This window comes from Aspergillus saccharolyticus (genome assembly GCF_003184585.1).
Source record: "Aspergillus saccharolyticus JOP 1030-1 unplaced genomic scaffold BP01scaffold_4, whole genome shotgun sequence".
NCBI lineage: Eukaryota > Fungi > Ascomycota > Eurotiomycetes > Eurotiales > Aspergillaceae > Aspergillus > Aspergillus saccharolyticus.
Genome location: NW_020290614.1, coordinates 465,644 through 483,675, shown reverse-complemented (window position 1 = coordinate 483,675; position 18,032 = coordinate 465,644). Strand labels below are relative to the sequence as shown.

At 53.3% G+C, this 18,032-nt stretch overlaps 4 protein-coding genes across 4 annotated transcripts; 1 reads left to right on the top strand and 3 right to left on the bottom strand.

Moving 5' to 3' along the window:
• Nucleotides 1-209: 209 nt before the first annotated feature.
• BP01DRAFT_282635 (MDR family MFS transporter) lies at nucleotides 210-1,697 on the top strand (the record flags this gene model as incomplete). Its single annotated transcript, XM_025571443.1, has 1 exon — nucleotides 210-1,697. A coding segment is annotated over one exon (1,488 nt), but the record flags the coding sequence as incomplete, so codon positions are not given.
• A 1,586-nt stretch (nucleotides 1,698-3,283) lies between these two features.
• BP01DRAFT_353626 (oleate delta-12 desaturase odeA) lies at nucleotides 3,284-5,275 on the bottom strand. Its single transcript, XM_025574233.1, has 3 exons — nucleotides 4,951-5,275; nucleotides 3,815-4,865; nucleotides 3,284-3,755 (listed from the first exon to the last, which is right to left on the bottom strand). The coding sequence occupies exons 2-3, from the start codon at nucleotides 4,809-4,811 to the stop codon at nucleotides 3,349-3,351; spliced, it is 1,404 nt and encodes a 467-aa protein (XP_025434450.1). The 5' UTR covers nucleotides 4,812-4,865; nucleotides 4,951-5,275; the 3' UTR covers nucleotides 3,284-3,348.
• A 2,645-nt stretch (nucleotides 5,276-7,920) lies between these two features.
• On the bottom strand, nucleotides 7,921-12,674 carry BP01DRAFT_353624 (putative TMEM1 family protein). The gene is made up of 4 exons (XM_025574232.1): nucleotides 12,519-12,674; nucleotides 9,906-12,445; nucleotides 8,766-9,845; nucleotides 7,921-8,671 (listed from the first exon to the last, which is right to left on the bottom strand). Exons 1-4 carry the CDS (start codon nucleotides 12,556-12,558, stop codon nucleotides 7,991-7,993), a joined length of 4,341 nt encoding a protein of 1,446 aa, XP_025434449.1. The 5' UTR covers nucleotides 12,559-12,674; the 3' UTR covers nucleotides 7,921-7,990.
• Nucleotides 12,675-13,036: 362 nt separating this feature from the next.
• On the bottom strand, nucleotides 13,037-17,831 carry BP01DRAFT_148782 (putative membrane-tethered transcription factor (SPT23)). The gene is made up of 3 exons (XM_025570614.1): nucleotides 16,900-17,831; nucleotides 15,947-16,836; nucleotides 13,037-15,871 (listed from the first exon to the last, which is right to left on the bottom strand). Exons 1-3 carry the CDS (start codon nucleotides 17,608-17,610, stop codon nucleotides 13,177-13,179), a joined length of 4,296 nt encoding a protein of 1,431 aa, XP_025434448.1. The 5' UTR covers nucleotides 17,611-17,831; the 3' UTR covers nucleotides 13,037-13,176.
• Nucleotides 17,832-18,032: the final 201 nt, after the last annotated feature.

The window sequence follows — 18,032 nt, the reverse complement described above, 5'->3', positions numbered from 1 at the left end:
GCATTTGATAGTAGCACAAGTATTCTCGTGCAGCACGTTTGCAACCCTTCTCCGTGACCGGTTTAAACCGTACCATTCACACAATGGACGCCCTTGAAAAGCCCGCGGTAGAGGATCTCGCAGACGAAACAAACATATCTGTGAAAGAGTCTCCTATCCCAACTTCCACCCCCGGCTCCTCATCTTGCTCTCACGCGACCCACCTCCTCGGATGGCGGCTCGGCGCCCTGGTCTTGGGGCTGGGAATGGCCATCTTCCTCGTCGCAATTGACACCACCATCGTCTCGACCGCAATCCCAAGCATCTCCCAGGAGTTTGGCTCGGTGAGCAGCGACGGCTGGTACGGGTCAGCTTTTTTCCTGACGAATGCGGCCACGCAAGCCCCCTGGGGCACCATCTACGAGTTGACGCGGCTCAAGCCCAGCTTCCTGGTGGCCATGACTCTATTCGAAGCAGGCTCCCTCATCTGCGCTCTGGCCCACAATTCCGCAACCCTGACCGCGGGGCGCGCCGTCGCGGGGCTTGGGGCGGCGGGGGTCTCGTCGGGGGCCTACACGATCCTCGCCATCGCCGCGCCCCCGCGGTGGCGCTCGGTGCTCACGGCCGTCTTCGGCATCAGCTATGCGGTCGCCAGCTTCGTGGGTCCGGCCATTGGCGGGATTCTGACTTCCAGCAGCACCTGGCGGTGGTGTTTCTGGATCAACCTGCCCATTGGTGGGGTCACGATGGCCACCGTCGCCGTGGTCTGGAGGCCGACCACCACCGCCCATTCCCTGGCCCACTCGGCTGCCCCGTGGAAGACCATCGGCACGCGACTCGACCTCCCCGGCATTATCCTCTTCACGGGGAGTCTGACCTGCTACCTTCTCGCGCTCGAATGGGGCGGGGCCGCCAAGCCGTGGCACGATGCGGGGGTCGTCGGAACGCTGGTCACCAGCGGGGTGTTAGGGCTGTTGTTTCTGGTGCAGCAGTGGCGCGCCAAAGAGAACGCCGCGGTGCTCCCCTTCCCGCTCTTTCGCCGCTATCGCCGCATGGCCCTCCACTGCGGGGTCATCTTCTTCCTGGCGGCGGGCTTTTTCGTGCTGCTCTACAACCTCCCCCTGTACTTCCAGGCAGTCCGCAACCTGTCGGCCACCGCGTCGGGCCTTCGCACCGTGCCCCTCGTGCTGGGCTGTGGGCTGTTCTCCGCCCTGTCGGGATGGTACATGTCCATGGACGTCGCGGTAGGGTGGATCCCCATGCTGCTGGGCGCGGTCCTCACGACCGCAGGCGCGGGCCCGCTGTGGACACTGACGCCCTCCACCCCGGTGGCCACCTGGGCCGGGCTGCAGGTGCTGGTCGGCGCCGGGGTCGGTATTGCGTGCCAGATCCCCATCATCCTCAACCAGGCGATGGTGGTGAAGGACGATCCCGCAAACTTGTCCGTCGCCACCGCTGTGACGCTGTTCTTTCAGTTGCTGGGCGGCTGTGTCTTCTTGCAGCTCGCGCAGTGTCTGCTCACCAATGAGGTCGCGGCGCATCTGCACCAAGGGTCTCGGAAGGTGGATTTGGCGGCGGTGCTCGAGGCGGGCGCCGCGGGGCTGGCGCAGAGGTTTGACGGTGATACCTTGTCAATCGTCGCCGGGGCGTATATGCAGGGGATCAAAGCCACCGTGTTGCTTAGCACCACGTTGGCTGGACTGGCTACGATCTTTGCTGCGATCACTGTGCATGCAGAGCTTAGAAGCAAGGAGCACAGGCATGAGGTCGATGGCTAGGATGATTCGTGAGATTGGGGTTCTCCCGAGGACTTATCCATACGATCTCAACCGATTAATATATAGTGAATATATTCACTATCAAAGTGACAACGTGTACAGTATCCTGACAGGAAGCTGGCGGCAGCTAGCCCAAGAAGTTGTGAGGGCATCTCCATATTAAGCCAGACAACGTAGTGGTCGAATCTCAGATATGGAGAATTGGCCGAGGATTTTGGACATTATGTGCTAGCGAACTGAAATACACGACCCTCATTACTTGAATTCCTCGAATCATTATTCTGGTTCCTCGAGTACTAGCCCTGATATCTTCTCCCTGATCTCTAGATATAATACTCTCTGATTTAGTAGCAAGCTTGCAAACAGAGATCCAAGGCATTGTCCAATCCAGCCCCCGTCCCTTGAGATTTTTCGCCTGAATTCACTGTAGCTGGGACCCAGACGAGCTCTCAGGATAACCAGTTTACTTTCTCCAGCATTGACTTCTAGAGCAATCCGGGATCACTTAGGATGTACTTAGAGCACATAATTCTATGCTTCCCCCACGCTCCGGGCCACTCAGTGAGCAAAAAGCGGCGCCAAGTTGAACCCTACAGCGGAAAGGAAAACCCGCTCGATTTCCGCAACAATTCCAATTCGTTAGACCCTGAACCTGGTCACTTCCAAAATGAGACTAGTGTCCCTCCCCACTCCAATCATCCCCAGCTCTTCCCTCCGGCACGGACGGAAGCCCCCCCCGCGGGCGGGAGAACCTTTTCTTTTTCCTTTAGTACCTTCTAGTTTAAAAGGGATAAAGGATTTTGTTTCAATCCTGTTTCCATTGGGAGATTTGATGTCCCCCCCCCTCCCGCCCCCTTGCCCCTCCCCCTCTTGTCTTCCCGCGTCCCAGACTTTGCCTTCATCTTTTTCTCTCTTAAACAGATTAGAGTCTGAATCATGCCCCCGCCGACTTTCTGATCTTCCCCACTATGCTATCTTTCCTAGTGAGTCGATGACAGTCATCTCAGTCAATCGACTTTCGCAGGGACTATCGATTGGGTCAACGTCATGTCATTGTGCAACGTCACATCCTACGACGAGCGTTTCGATTTATACTCACCCGACGACTTTGCAGGATGTTCAAAAGGGATGAAGTACTGGGTGATGCAGATATTAAATCTATGGAGCTCAGAAGTCATACTTGTACAAGATGATGATGAATAGTGAGAGACATCTGGATGGGGAAAGGGAATGAAATGACACCAAAAAAGATATTGATAATGGCCGACTCAAGAAAGGATGACTGCTTTTTGTGTTTTCTAAACATCAAATCGAACAATCACGATAAACCCGACCCCTGCCTGCTTCCCCTTCCACTCCTTATACGCCTTCAGCGCTCGAATGCCAATCGATCAGTTCCCAGACACTCTGATGAAGTCCCGACGAGTGCTGTTCATATCGCGGCCAGTTCGATCCTGCGAGAGCACCACGAAAAAAAAAGATTGAACACAAGAAGCCGACATTTCCCCCGCCGGGACAATGAGGGGAAAAAAGCAAAAAAAAAAAAAAAAAAATATTTGACACGCGTTCTATGTATTAACCGAAAACGGATCTATTGGGCAACCTTGGCAGGAGGGACACCGATACCGTTGATGTTACGGTAGAACATAACACCGGCACTCTCGCCCTCAGCGCCCTCAGTAGGCTCAACCCACTGGCAGACACGGGAGCTGGTCCACAGGGCCTTGAAGAATCCGGTCCATCCGGTGTGGGCCTCGGTACGGTAGTGGTTGCCCATGACCTTCTTGATGGCTTCGCTGGCCTCATCCGCGTTGTAGAAGGGGATGGTGCTGACATAGTGGTGGAGAACGTGGGTCTCGATGATGCCGTGGAAAATGTGACGGCCGACGAAGCCGAAATCACGGTCGATGGTGGCGCCAGCACCACGGACGAAGTTCCAGACATCAGGGTGGTAGTGGGGGAGGGTGGGATCGGTGTGCTGAAGGTAGGTGATGGCAACTAGTGAAAGAGATTAGCCCTTGTCTGACCAAGCGAAAATCAGGGAAGCGAAAACTTACCGAGCCAGTGGTTCACCCAGAGGTAGGGGAGACCGTACCAGACCAAAAGGTTCATCCAGCCGTACTTGGAGCCAATGAGATACAGAACGGTTCCAGTGATGGCAAGACCGATGTCGCTCAAGAAGATGAGCTTTGCGTCCTTGGCTTCGTACAGGGGGCTGGAGGGGTTGAAGTGGTTGACCCCGCCAAAGTAGCCGTTCTTCTTGCCCTTGCCACGACCCTCGGGCTGACGCTCGTGGTTGTTGTGGCCGGTGACATTGGTGAGGAGGTACATGGGCCAGCCGAACAGCTGCTGGAGGACCAGATTGGACGCAGTCAGGATGGGAGTCTCCTCCATCAGATCGTTCAGTTCGTGAACAGCCTTGCCAACGCGGGTAGCGAATTCCGAGCGAGTCTTGGGGACGAAGACCATGTCGCGGGCAAGGTTACCAGTGGCCTTGTGGTGCTTTCCGTGAGAGATCTTCCAGGAGAAGTAAGGCACCAGCAGAGCAGAGTGCAGAACCCAACCAACAGTGTCGTTCAGGACCTTGGAGGGGGAAAAGGCCTGGTGTCCACACTCGTGGGCCAAAACCCAGATACCCGTTCCAAAGAGTCCCTGCACGACGGTGTAAAGGGCCCACAATCCGGTGCGAAGGGGCGTGAAAGGGATGTTCTCCGGGGTCACATAGTTGTGGAAGACATAGAATATGGTGGCCAGCCAGAACAAATCGCGGAAGACATAGTACAGACTGGTCGTGGCCCGGCGCTCAAAGCAGTGAGCGGGAATGGCATCGCGGAGCTGCTTGATGGTGAAATCAGGAATCTTGAACTCGTTGCCATAGGTGTCCAGCATCTTGCTGCGGGCCTCGGCCTCGGAAGCCAGCGACGACAGAGAGGTGGTCGAAGGAGACTGGCGCGGGCTGTCCATCGGAGAAGGAGCGATGGAGCTGGCCACCGAGGAGTCGGTGGTAGGGTTGCGGTGCAGCGCAACGCGCTTGGGAAGAGCTGTGGAGGACATGTTGTGCGGTTCGTCCTCTTGTGGGCTGGCAAGCTTTACGAGAGAAGACTAAAGCTTCAATGAAGAGTTAGCACAGGTTGTCTGATGCACTGACTGTGACTTTCACATGTTCTATGGAAAGAATTCGACTCTCACTCACCAATTGATCAAAGAGACCCCGAGGTTAAGAGGGTCGAGATGCACCGGACGGAAGGAGTTTCCACACAGCAAGGAGATACTAGGGAGGGAGGATGACGAAGAAGATAGGGGCAGCAAGATGATCCTGACTGACCACCTCGGAGAAACAGCCTTGGCCGGATAGGGAGAGAGAGGATGAAGAAGAGGAGGACGAGAGGAGGGCGAGGAGGGAAAGAAAAAGGATGGGAGGGAGGCGAGAAAGAGGAAGAAAAAAAGAGGTTTGATAATTTCAGGTGGTGGTTCAACACAGAACCCGGGGGAGGGGGGAGTCCGGCGATTGATTGATCCAGAGAAGGGAAAGGGAAAAAAAAAATATATTAAATTTGCAAAAAGAAAAGAAAAAAAAAAAAAAAGAATAAGGGAAAGGGAGGCGAAGAAAGACCAGGCAGGCAAAGAAAGAGAGAATCTGACTCCATCCAGAACAAACAATCGGCCGCCCCTGGCCCTTGTTACACTTTGGTACGGGGGATCTCCCGCTCAGAAATTTTTGCATCAGTTGGGACTGCCATTATTGGTCCGTTGGCTCAGGAATGCCACCTGGTTTGTTACCACTGCCGGTATTTTGCAATCATGTACGGAGTATTTGACACACCATCATGCTCCATGCACTATAATCAACTCAACCCTCACTGTGTATTGGGAAAACTCCTCATACTCACAAGAAACAGCTGCCGTCAATCGTGCCAGTCCTGTTTACTGTGAATGCACGGGACTGCCGAGGTTGAGCTGAGTATTATTGACTGGCTGTGCCAGCTGAATCTAAGTTTCAAGGTGCATGCTGAGATGCATGGCTATGCAGAGCCTACTGTAATGACCGCAGCGCCGCACAAGTGGGATCCGATCTTGACTCTAAGTTACGGAGTATGAGGAAGACTGTCGGGACACCTTAGTCCGACTGCCTCCCCTTAGGACTGGCTGAAATCTACGATGTAGTACGGAGTTACTCAGAGTGAGTATAGGGGGACGATGGGAGAGCTCGCCCTCGCCACCTCGTGGTCAGATAAGGCTGATCTGGAAGCAGAGAGTCTGACTAATAGTCGTACGACCTGCGGGTGGCTGAGGATCTGGAGTCTGCAGGTCTTTTTTCTCACCGCAACAGAAGATGGGATCATGGGTGGTGGGTAAATGGATTCATCCCATGTGGCCGGCCGGCATCTGCATTTTCAAATCCGAAGTTCCTGGGTTGCAATAATACCACAAGATGGTTTCATGGCATTACCTGCTTTACCTTACCAGGGACCGAGAACCGGAGGGGGGCGGAGGGATGAAGCCTTCACCGCCCGCCGCGGCCAATGAGCTTCGCGCTGCCGAATTGTGGCTTCTCAACAATTCCACTTTGATTCTTTATTTCTGTTTTTGGTCCTTGCGATTCAGCTTCAGCAATCAAAGAACAAAAAGCATTACCGCGGACGACTTCTTGTCAATGATATCGCCATCCGTCTGATTCGTCTTTCCATCATCCGAGCTTTGGTTGTCGGCCGTCATCATGAACGAGCCTCCAGAGAGACAAAGGCAAAAAAAGCCGGAGATGACTTCGGTTATAAGCTTAATGCGGAGCTTATCATCACCTTATCAGTCCGCACTTCCCCAACAAGAAGACTCGGGGGTGTGGTGTTTTACATTTTCACATGCCATCTCGGGGAGAATCAGCGTCAAGACTACATGTCCTCGTCACTCACCACCACTGATCTTATCTCATCTCAGCTGAGCGAAGGTGCTCTCATCCAATCCACTCAGTGTACCGTACGGAGTCTGAGTTTGGAACTAGTCGTCCTGCCCAGCAGAGGAGAAGTTGAGAATCGAAGAACTAGTTACGGGCAAGTGGGACAAGGAGATCCTGCGCTTCCACTCTGCTTCTGCTTCTGCTTCTGCTTCGGCCAGTCTGATTAGCCCATCTAGAAAGAAGATCCCCGGCGGCGCGTGGTCGCCACATCTAATGCGAACGAGTCAAGGATTGGCGGATACCACTGCTCAGTAAGTTGCTAACCACCTCAACGGGATGGATATCCATCACCAGCACACACCACACAGACATGAATAAAATCAAAAGTCAAGAGCCAAGGATAGGGTTCCACCGACAATCAGCAGACCTAAATGAGCCTCCCAACCACGCAACACAAAGACAAAGATCACCAGATACACTACACGAGTAAATTGGCTTATTCCGCATGTTCTGTAGATGATGAATTCCCTGGCCAATTGCGAAATGCCAACTAAAAGATGACCTGAGCCCGGAACTCCCCTATACCGAAAGACAAACAACCCAGTAAATCATGTGTCGAATTTTTGCACGGGAAGAATGAACCCCCCCCCCCCCCCCTCCGGGCCCCAATGCATGTCAAAACTTCTGTTGGGGCAGCCCAGCGATTCTGTTGAGAGATTGGGTCCCCCCGCCCCACCCTTCTCTCTGGCAAAGTTCCCTCAGGTCTTGAGTGCTCCACTCCCTCCCTTTCCACCTCCCTTTGATGGGCCTCGGCTGGCTCTGGGGTGGCTGGATGAGAAGTCGAAGTCAGAGGAATGAGCCGACTTGTCATTTGATGAGAAATTGGGGGCGTGCTAAACTGTATGGTTTAGTTTATCGTCCTGGGTACGGAGTAGTAGGTGGTTCTTTCCCTGCTGGGAAGGCTGGTGCTCGTAATTTTGAGTTGGTAAGATGGTTTCCGTCTGGGAATGAAATTTTCATTTCTTGGCTGCAATCAATGCTGTCGATCGATAAGTGGAGGCGAGGTGCGATAAGAAGATCAATCAGTCTTTAACATCGCCACCTCGCAGGATTCCATACTATACGGAGTATACTGTGTGGAGCCTCTGAACACATCAAGCCACTTACAAGTAATGTGTAGGATCATTGAAGTTCTCATCCATTCCGAGGCATCGGTGCTATCTTGTATACTGTATGTTCAACTCTGCATGTAGCATTTGCCATAAATACGTAAGGATATATATCTAATAACTAAGCTCTATGTACAGATGAGTCGCAACACCCCATGATCACTACTACGCTAGGTACTCTTCACAGATTGGTGTAGCCGCTCAGAGTCGACTAACCAGGCACCACCATGGCTGCCGCCAGAGAGGGAAAGACTCACAGTCGTCGTTCGCAGATCGGGGAGAACAAGAACTGTCTCCCCATGGTTACGGTAGTCTACCTCGCACGGAATGGGTCGTCGTTGCAGAAGACTCGGGGTGGTCCCAGGATCTGCCATCGGCCCCCCAGTCGAGGGCTGAGGCTTCGAGGGAGTGGGTGGCGGCGGGGCTCCCGCTGACGAGGCCGATGGTGGTACAAAGCTTCGAAGCTCGAGCCCAGGGAGGAGGAGGTGGCCAGCCTTCTGGGGGAGAAGCATGATCGCAAAGGTCTTAGTCTCTCCCTCATTGGCGGTGAAATTCCCGCGACGTCGACCGCCCACCAGCCAGCAGTCCGGATTGGCATGAAGCTCGTACGTAAATTCCAGTGGTCCGTCTGGATTCGCACGCTGTTCAGCTGAGCTCCAGCGTCGAGTGTGAGAGATGCTGAGTTCAGCGGCGATCATTTGGCCAACCGCGGCGTATCGCGGTTGGTCGGTCAAATTCGTGAGGCGGAGCTCAGCCGTGTGGACAACCTGGATCTCGGGAATATCAACGGGGATGACGATGTGTCTCTTGAGCACTGTGGGTGATTCCGGGAGACGAATTATTGGATTACGCTGTGTACGTTAGAAGAGCGTCTTGAACGATCCACTTTGAGCATTTCCACGATGGGAAAGAAAGAAAGGGACAATGTGCTGGCGGCTTTCTTACCTTGTGCCATTCCTGGAGCCAAGTTTTCAGTCCTTGGATTGGCTCCTTCAGCGCACCCAGCAACCCCTCCCATCGAACCTTTGCATAACTCAAGGTTTCCACCTCCCGGACCAGACCAATGATCTCCATGTCGGAGTTTGACAGTTGCGTGCGGAACGCCTCGACAATATGCGAGGTTAGCAGCGTGCTGTACGGCTGGAATTCACTGGCCATAACGCTGGAGCGGAATGTTCTCTCCACGGCGTCCACGCATTCGTCGTCCACACATGTAAAATCCACACTGAGTCGCAGCGAACGCCGGGCCCCAGGGGAGGAGACATGTTCCTGCTTCGGGCGGATCTTGTAAATCAGGGACGCGGGCTGCTTGGGAAATACATCTAACGCCACAGAATCGCCGATGCTCGACTGCACCTCGTAGGCGTCTGAGCTTGGGATGCTGCATTTCGAAATGCGCAGAGGAATCATCAACGCCGGGCTGATCGTAAATCGGGAAAAGAGCACGCTGTTCTTGAAAATATCTTGCACGTTGACACTGATCGGCAAGGCCGAGGTTATGTTGTGAATGGAAGAGTATGAAAACAGCCCGCTGTCTGTTTTGTAAACCACCTCTGCTCTAGCGGACAGTGTTGGTTGATGCTCCTCGACGGTATATGGGACCCGGAGCCGAACGAATGAGTTGGGGTTCAGTTCCGTGAATTCTATGGTACCTGAATCGCTGTTGGCTTTGATTTGGATTTCGCCTTCTATCAACTCTGCTTCCGTGATCCTCAGTCGCAGACCAGCAGTGGCTGGTCTCACACGCAGAGTGCCTGTTCTGATATTGTTCCATCCGCTGTTGAGTTCCAGCTCCAGCGTCCGCATTTCTTGCAAATTGACAAGGTGCGGGGAAACTATCTTTGCCTGCAGGCCATTCGGTGGCGGAAAACAATAGATATACGGGCGGCTATCGTCCTCTTCTGCCTCTATTGCTTCTCTAAACCCTATAGGTAGTGAGGCGTTTTTTCCACTTGTTGACGTGAAGATGAGATTCTTCACACGTATCTCGATGCGGTCCACGTAGTATTTCCCTTGTAGTGAAGTCTTTCCCCCCGCATGTCAGTACACTGAAAGGAGAGCTGGACATAAGCAAGTGATACTCACTGATGAGTCGACCAGAACCTTCGTCGATGACGATCTGATCGTCATCCCCGTTGACATTTCCAACCAATGCTCGTTGGTCTGAGGACCAGATGCACTGACTAACCGCAGCTTAAGCGAGTCAATCTCCAGTCGCTTCCCGAGAAGGAACCTCAAGGCAAGCTGCAGCTGAAACCCGTCCTTATCTTCATAATGGGCAATGGTCGGCTTGACTTTGAGGTCCCCAAAAAAATCAGTCATCGGTGCGAACACTTCCTTGTTCAAAGCTCCGGAGGCCCTGAAAAGCTCATCAACATACTCGGAGACCAAAGCATTTTCGGCAAAGATGTGAGATGCATCTAGTGTTTTTTGTCGGCTTGACAAGTTTGACTCCGTCCAAGCGGCGAATTTAGCAAGAAGGCGGAGAATCGTCCGGACATATTCATCGCTACGATCTAGCTCTTTCAAGCAACGCGCATACATCTCCAACATGACACCCTCCAGGACAGACCAGTGTTTGTTGCCGTAGAATGGAGTCAATTGGTGGAAGTATGAGGCAGCCGCGCCATAGTCACTCTGCCGATACCGTAGAAGGGCCATGTCGGCAAGCGCGGCGTGCGCTGAGTTGCTGCGATTGGCAGAAATATGATGCCGATACATCTGGTCCGTCAGGTCTTCGAAATGCACCCGAAAAGCTTTCCTTGAACGAAGAGCGACCCTTAACGCAGGAAGAGAGATACCACAGAGATACCTGGGTTCTGGTACATCTCTTGAGGCTGCCTGTGGTTCATCGTCAAGGCTGACCTCAGCCATGTCGTTTTCTGCATTATTCCCCTCATCAAAAAGTAGACGGAGTTCATTCCATTTCTCTTTCCAGCCACACCTACCAGAAACCTCCTCCAAAGCCCGTCGAGCCATGAGATATAGATCCCCTCTCCCGGAAGCCAACTGCTCGGAGCCAGTTTTGGCGGTCGGTTTGGGTACCTCCAAACCCGGCCGAGCATAGACCGAAAGGCTCTCAGACGATAAGACATCCGATGTCCCAGACCGTGAACGCGCTGCAGAAGAGTTCATAAGCGAGCTAGTTCGTTTCGGAAGCTCCCCTGCGCCTTCTACGGACTTGGTAGTCCCCGATTCGTTGTTCGCGACATGGCAGGTGGTCTCCGGAAGCGTCAATGCTGGTGTGAAAGTCTGGGCAAGGATTTGAGAGGCAGCAGCATAGACCCAAGACGACACCATATTGTCAATCACCTCGTGCTTTGCGGCGCTATCCACTTCACTCAGGCCCGTTTCAAGATCAGACCTCAAGGTTCGTGCCGCAAGGCTGATGAACTCATTGGCTCTGGCACAGACCTGAGAAAGCAGCATCAAGTTTTCAGCCTTCGTGGCTTTGTTGGCTGAGTTCTTGTTCCTCTCTGCTTCTTGATTGACCAGAGATGGAGCCCTGGCTGCTCGGAGAAGGAGAGTGACTTGTCGAGAGAAGACATACGTGCGGAAGTCAAAGATAGAGATGTTGCTTGCCAGGATCATTTCACGATAAGGTTTCTTGTTCGAATCGATTGGGAAGTCACTCGAGTCAAGGCTGGGGACCGATACCGGCTCGGCATCATCTTCATCCTTTGGTGCAGAGTCACTCTCGAACTCAAGGGCCTGTTTCGCTGATTGCTGCCAGTCTTTGCTGTGGGTCAAAAAAGCACTGCCGTGCTGTTCACCAGTACCTTCCAGTTGCTCGGAAATGGCAGTATCCAGGCCAACGGCAAGTTCATCGTATCCCAGCAAAGCGTCCTCGAACAAGCCGACATTTTCAAACCCCCTGGCCAGCCCTTCCTTCAAGATGAAGAATGTGCAGAAGTTCCAGCCGGGTAAACTGCGCTGTGAGTCCTTCTCCTTGATGTCTTCCTCATACTGTGCAACACGCAGGTCAAAAGCCGACAGAATCGCGTTCTTCATCTTCTCCACAAAGTCCTCGACTTGATCGGCCAGCTCTGGCGGCTTGACAACGCTGTCTTGTTTAGGCAGACGAATCTGAGCCACGCGATCAACGGCGGACTTGGACGCGCCATTGAAATCCGCCCTGACCTTTTCTAAGACCGTCGTGGTGGTGCGCCCCCATTTGGAAGCTGGGGCGGCTTGTGCGGCGCCCTCCCCATCCTGCACTACGTGTAAGATAAGCCAGTCGAACGCATCGTGCTTCTCCTGGCTACTTGTGGTGGTATTGGATAGGGAGGTGGAGGCGTGAGACTTGATCCAATCCCGCAATGCCCGCCGCGCGGTAGCCTTGTAGGTGTCGTTGTCGTCGCATCGAAGGAGGAAGATCTTCAGGTATGGCGTTTGTCTTAGTCCAGGAATCTGGTGCCGGCGATGTGTCACTGCGGTTCCAGCTGTATCGGTGGAGGCATTTTGCTCGTCCGCTTCATGCTGCGCAGGTACGAAGCCAATTCGCAGGGACTCAATGGACCGGACAGGACGAGTAGGTGATTTCCAGTGTAGATTCCTGAGCGGGAGTTTGTTGGCGAGAACAGGCTGAAGGGCGGGGAAAAGGCCGGACGGATCAGTATACTCGACTGGAAGCAGCGGTGGTGGAAAAGTGAGCAACGTGTAGCACAAGTACATCGAGCGGGAACGGGGCTTATTTACCGGTAACACTGCTCGAGCTCCCCTGGGGTGATGGGTCCATGGTTTCCCGAGCACTATTCGGGGCAAGGCAGACTACCTGCAAAGGACATACCGCATGAGGCAGCTGAAGAGAAAGAGGATTGGGATCGATCTCCCTGATTCAACCAGGGTTTGCGGGGGAGGGGGAAACGATGAAGGAGATCGGGGATGCAATAATCAGAAGATGGGACGGACGGATCGTTGGCCGCAAACAAGACCGCCTTTCCGCCTTCTGTTCCCCGTCCGCCATCTCTTGGCATTCATTCAACACTGCACTACTAATAGTACCTTATACATACACTTACACCTCGTCCATATTCACTTATGCATCAAGTGTTCCATTAGATCTATAGAAAAATGAGTGAAAACCGCCCCAAGAAATGATACCTCTGTACAGAGACCCCACTCGAGATAACAAGGCTAGAAATTTGATAAGGAAGGCATCAGGAACAACCAAGGTATAGAAATAGACCCATCATATCCCGTCGTTATAGAAACATCACACAAAAACCAAACAAGGGATGACAAAATGCCCCGTAAAAGCACCAGTCCAATGGACAGAACGCCCTAGCTCTGAATGAATGAATGAAAAGAGACAATTCGAATAAAGGTTAGTAGGCAAATGGTGTGGTAGGATCGCTCAAGAACCGACTTCTAGAACGCGCTGCGCATATCGGGCTTTGACAAATTCATAACCGCTGTAGATTCCCTCCCAGATCCCGGGGACATAGCTTCGGACCCAGGCTCCGATCACCAGGAGTAATAGAGGGATCTGAAGCAGATTAGCACTAGATCCACCAAAAAGCTGAACAGTTTTGACACATACCCAGATGAAGTATAGGTTACGATCCTTCCCAAGACCCTTCATCCTCCGTGCCTGCTGCTCGCGGAGATGTTTCTGTTGCTCACGCGAAATCACTTTGCGACCAATTCGGATGTCCTTGAGCTCTACGCTGTCCGCTTTGGCGACAACAGCTTCTGAGGTGCTGGCCTGAGCCTCAAAGTGCTGATCAAGGGCAGCCTCTGCAGCCGCTTGTAACATGCTAGCCTTCTTGAGTTGCGCCGCTTGGTCCTCTTTGGTATGGTTCTCCTTGTGCGGGTATAGCTCTTCATAGGAAGGTAGCTCGGCTGTTGGCGGAGCCGAGTGGTCGGTAGCCGTATTGCCGGTAAGCATATCCCACCAGCCATCCTTAGACGAGCGGGATGTACTGGGCCGGTGCGGGACGAGATTGGTGATACGACGCATCATGGGATGGGCCTGATAATCGGGCAAGGCGGGCATCGGCGGCAAAGCAGGGAGGTTAGGAAAGGCGTTGGCTACACTTTGCTGGAACTGGTTGATTTGTGTTTGCAATTGGTTGCGCCAAGCGACTAGAGCAGCTGGGGGAGAGAATGGTCGCGCGTCCGCTCCTTGAGGTGGTTGTTCAGGAGCTGAAACCGACCCTGATCGGTCATGATGGACACTGGATCGTCGCGATATCGTATGATTGATCTCATCTTCGTCGAAAACCTCATCATCAGAGTCCTCAACAGCATGGCCAAAAGAACCCGATGCGGACGATGATTCCCAGAGGGAGTGCAGGGAGGCAGAACTGTGTCGGCGGCGCGACGATGACAATGAGCCAACGCTGCGTGAGCGATGGTGGGCGGGAATAAGAGCAGCTTGGTGCGCGGGTAGTGTAGTCGCCAAATCTGCTGGTGTGAATCCCCGTATGCTGCGAGCGGTAGTCTCAGCTCCGGCAAGGCGCAGTCTCTGAACAATATGTGCGTGACCATTCAAAGCGGCTAGGTGCATGGGCGTATTTCCCGAGTTGTCTTGCACATCGGGACTGGCACCTCGTGCAAGGAGTCCAGCAACAAATCGCGTGAGTCCTAAGGATGATGCAAAATGGAGCAGCGTCTGACCCGTAGCTGAGCGAGAATTGTATCGAGGTGGACGAGGGCTATCATCAAGATCGACAAATTCAAGGTAAGTCAACATCTTGGAGTCAAGGTCGCTCAATTTACCCTGCGACTCATACCCAGGTACTTGTCGCTGGTGTCCACTTGAGCTCCCCTGGAACTCTTTCGGGATATTGAAGACACTCTTCATGTCGCTACCCATGATCTGCTGAGCTGTTTGGAACGCATCTGCTTGACTGCCCAGCTTCTGTCCCAGAATCCCAAGAGCTAATCGGTACATCTGCAGCTCACGGTCGTCTATATAGCGGAAAAACTGCTGCTGCTTCGGCATCAAAGGTTGCGGTGTCTGGACCTGGCCAAACGTGGGGTGTTCGTGCTTGAACACAACCGGCACCACTCCAGGCTGCAATGCGGGAGGTGTCAAGCAGTTTAGACACTTGTCGCCCCAGAAGGTGGTCGTAGTGGCAAGGGTGTCACCAAATACCACTTCCATGCCAGGGTAGAAGCCGCTACCAAGCAAGGTGACTTCAGTGCCTCCGGTGATAGAACCCTCGGCGGGAACAACTTTATGAATGACCGAGGGCAACCGGTTTCCGGCGTTGGTGAGCGGCGGCCACATTGGAGCAGACGTGTTCGGGCCGAGAGACAGGTTGAAAGATTGGTCATGGAAATTGTTCCTAGAGCCGCCGGGTGTGCCCGGACGACTGGGATGGGCAGAGTTCGGTGCAGACATCAACTGCTGCTGTATGAAACTGTCCAGGCTTTGTTGCTGTATTGTTGCATTGAGGAACGGGTTGTTGTCCCCGCTGCTTGGAGTCGGAGGGCTGTTGGGAAACTGGTTAGACATAGCAGATGAAGTCACGAAGGGCCTTTCCAATGGTGACGCGAAACCGTGGGCCCCTGAAAATTGTGGCTCATTGCTGGGTGCTGCCGAACTGGAACTGTTGGCTGATGATTGGGTATTCTCCAACTTGGTCATGGTAAGCTCCGAAGGAAGTCTTCCTGAGTTACTATGCTTGCGTCTCTTGCTCATTGGCCCCTGGAAGTCGTTGGGCGAGGTCTGCCGAGATAGACTGCGTGGTGTCTGCGAATTGGACGTTGTGCTGTTGGCTGACGCTTGAGTCATTGCGAACGACCCAGAAGGCACTTGATACTGTGAGTTGAATCGTTGCTGAAGTCCCTGCAAATCAGTCGCCGAAGCTGTTTGGTTCGACTGTTGCGCGAAGGTTGACGCTTTCCCTGTCTCCACACTGGGACTAGATGGGAAGACACCAACGCCTGGCAATTGGGTTCCATCCGGCAGAGAGGGCGAGGGGCCAGGGGCTGGCGGGGCCGGGGGAGCGTGCGTTTTATGGTCGTCAGTGATCATAATCGAATTCGTGATCGCCTGAGCGATAACATTATCTTTATGATCTTTGATCGTGAAAATAACCCTAGTAATGAACTGTGAGCCTCAAATGAAACAGAGCCACAATGTGAAAAATTTCAGCAAAAAATGGTTAACGTACTGGAACCCAAGCTTCTCGTTTTGATGCCTGCAATAACATGCTATTCGCATCGGCAATTCTACCTGCATAGCCCCAGCCGGAATGTTCAGAACTTGACTATCACCATAACCAGGTATGGCGTTCTTCGATGGTTCCGTCCAATCCTTGATCTCGTTTGTGTTGAAAACGATGACTCTCTTCCCTTCGTCCTTCTGGAAAAGTTCATCTTCCTCTGGCTTCCTCTGCTTCTTTCGGAAGGCCCGCTTCCTTTCGCGCTGTATACACCCTGGGCAGATTTTGACCTCTCCTCCGTCCAGTGGCTTGTCGTCTTCCTGGACGTCATCGGCAGCGCGTGGGCTCGAGCTAGAGGACTGATAACGACATTCGCCTCTTGCTCTAGCGAAAGCTTTCTTGAGCTTGTCCTGCTCTTGCATAGCACTGGTACAAACAAGGCTTGTGTGAAGCTCCACGATTTCTGGGGAACGTTCGATGGTCGGCGGCGCCAGGAATTTAGGCTTCGAAATCGTGTGACTAGGCAGACGAACTTTTTTCACGCCGGGCGGCAAGGGGAAAAGCGTCAGTCGGATCGGGATCTGAGTCTCCACGCGCGACTTGAGTGACGTGGGGTGAACTGTCAGGATATGACGCTGTGGTGTTTCCGGTTTCATGAAGCTTGGGGAAGGCGATGGAGCGAAGTTGATGCCAAAAGGAAAGCTGCTCGGCCCGAAATTCAGATTCGAGTTCATGGGAGAACCATTCATATTGATGCCACCAAAGCTTTCCTCCAGAAGCGACGAAGGTGAATGACCACCCCAAGGACCCAATGTAGACTTCCCTTGACTTATACTCCGTGATACCGAGAAGGGAGATGCTTCCTTGGTGCTTCGAGGGAAGAAGGCCGTACCGGGGATCTAGACAATAAGGTGTCAGCATGTGGGTCAATAGCATGTGAATGCTGTTTGGACAGGGATTACCGGAGAGGCAGATTGCCTGGCTGAAGCGCCCGACGTACTCCGCAATTGGGCTTTGGATTTCCTTTTGGATTTGGACTGCGGCGTGGTCTCCGATTTCAGCGGACTAGGACTACTAGCAGCACTCTCAAAATCAAATGCTGCATCCATAACCTTATTACTCGATTCAAGATCGGCGTCTGCGGGAAAAGGACCATCTAGATTCGGTAGAGAAAGATCCAGACCAAATAGTGGCTCCTCCTTCACCGACCCGAGATCAGAATTCATCCAATCCTCCGTTGTGTAGCCGAAGGGCATCATCGTGCTCTCACTATGTACTGCTGATGTGGAGGACGCCACGGACGGGTTTCGAAGATGATTCCGGGGTGACTCAGAAGACGAACTTGGCGTTGAACCGTCTGGCGACTCGGCGGGGGATTCGGCGGAGACCACAGTGAATTGTCGCATCGCATCCGTCTCTTGATAGGGGTGTTTCAACGATAGGTCAGATGGTGATAAGCATGCTGGCTCCGAGTCACGGCTCTGTCGGGCGGAAGGGGCGTGAGAAAAGAGGTCGTCGAAATCCCTGCCCGCGCCTTCTGACGAGACCTGCAACCGTGCAGAGTCTAAGAAATCCATATCTGTATCGTGATAAGGGTTACCCATCTCGTCGTCGACTACGACAGGTTCAAGAAAAGAAAAAGCAGGTGGAGAGACAGCGTCCGTCGATCCCATCCTTTGATCCTAGCGATCCTAGCAATCGTCTGCAGAGGATCTGGAGGAAATGCCGGCGATCCCCCCTGACAAGCCTCGCAGGCTGCTCCGAAATATCCCTTATCTTAAGCCCCAAACCCAGATCTGAATGGCCCAAGAGCGTAATACTATCGAGATTGAATGAGGCTGGACAGAAGCCGCAATACCTAGGAGAGCGCGCTCAGTATTTGCCGACAAACAAGTGGTACTGCGAATCCATCCGTAGTAGGGATCGGATTCGGTGAGACTAAAGATTGTGGTGATATCTTATTCCGACCAACCAGAGGAGGGTAGAAGCGTATGACTGTGTGAAGGAGAAGACGGCGTGATTGAAAAAGGGCAACGGTTGTCGTTTAGGGGGGGAGAAGAGCGGAGGCGGAGGTGCGGCCGGGCGAGAAAGGGGA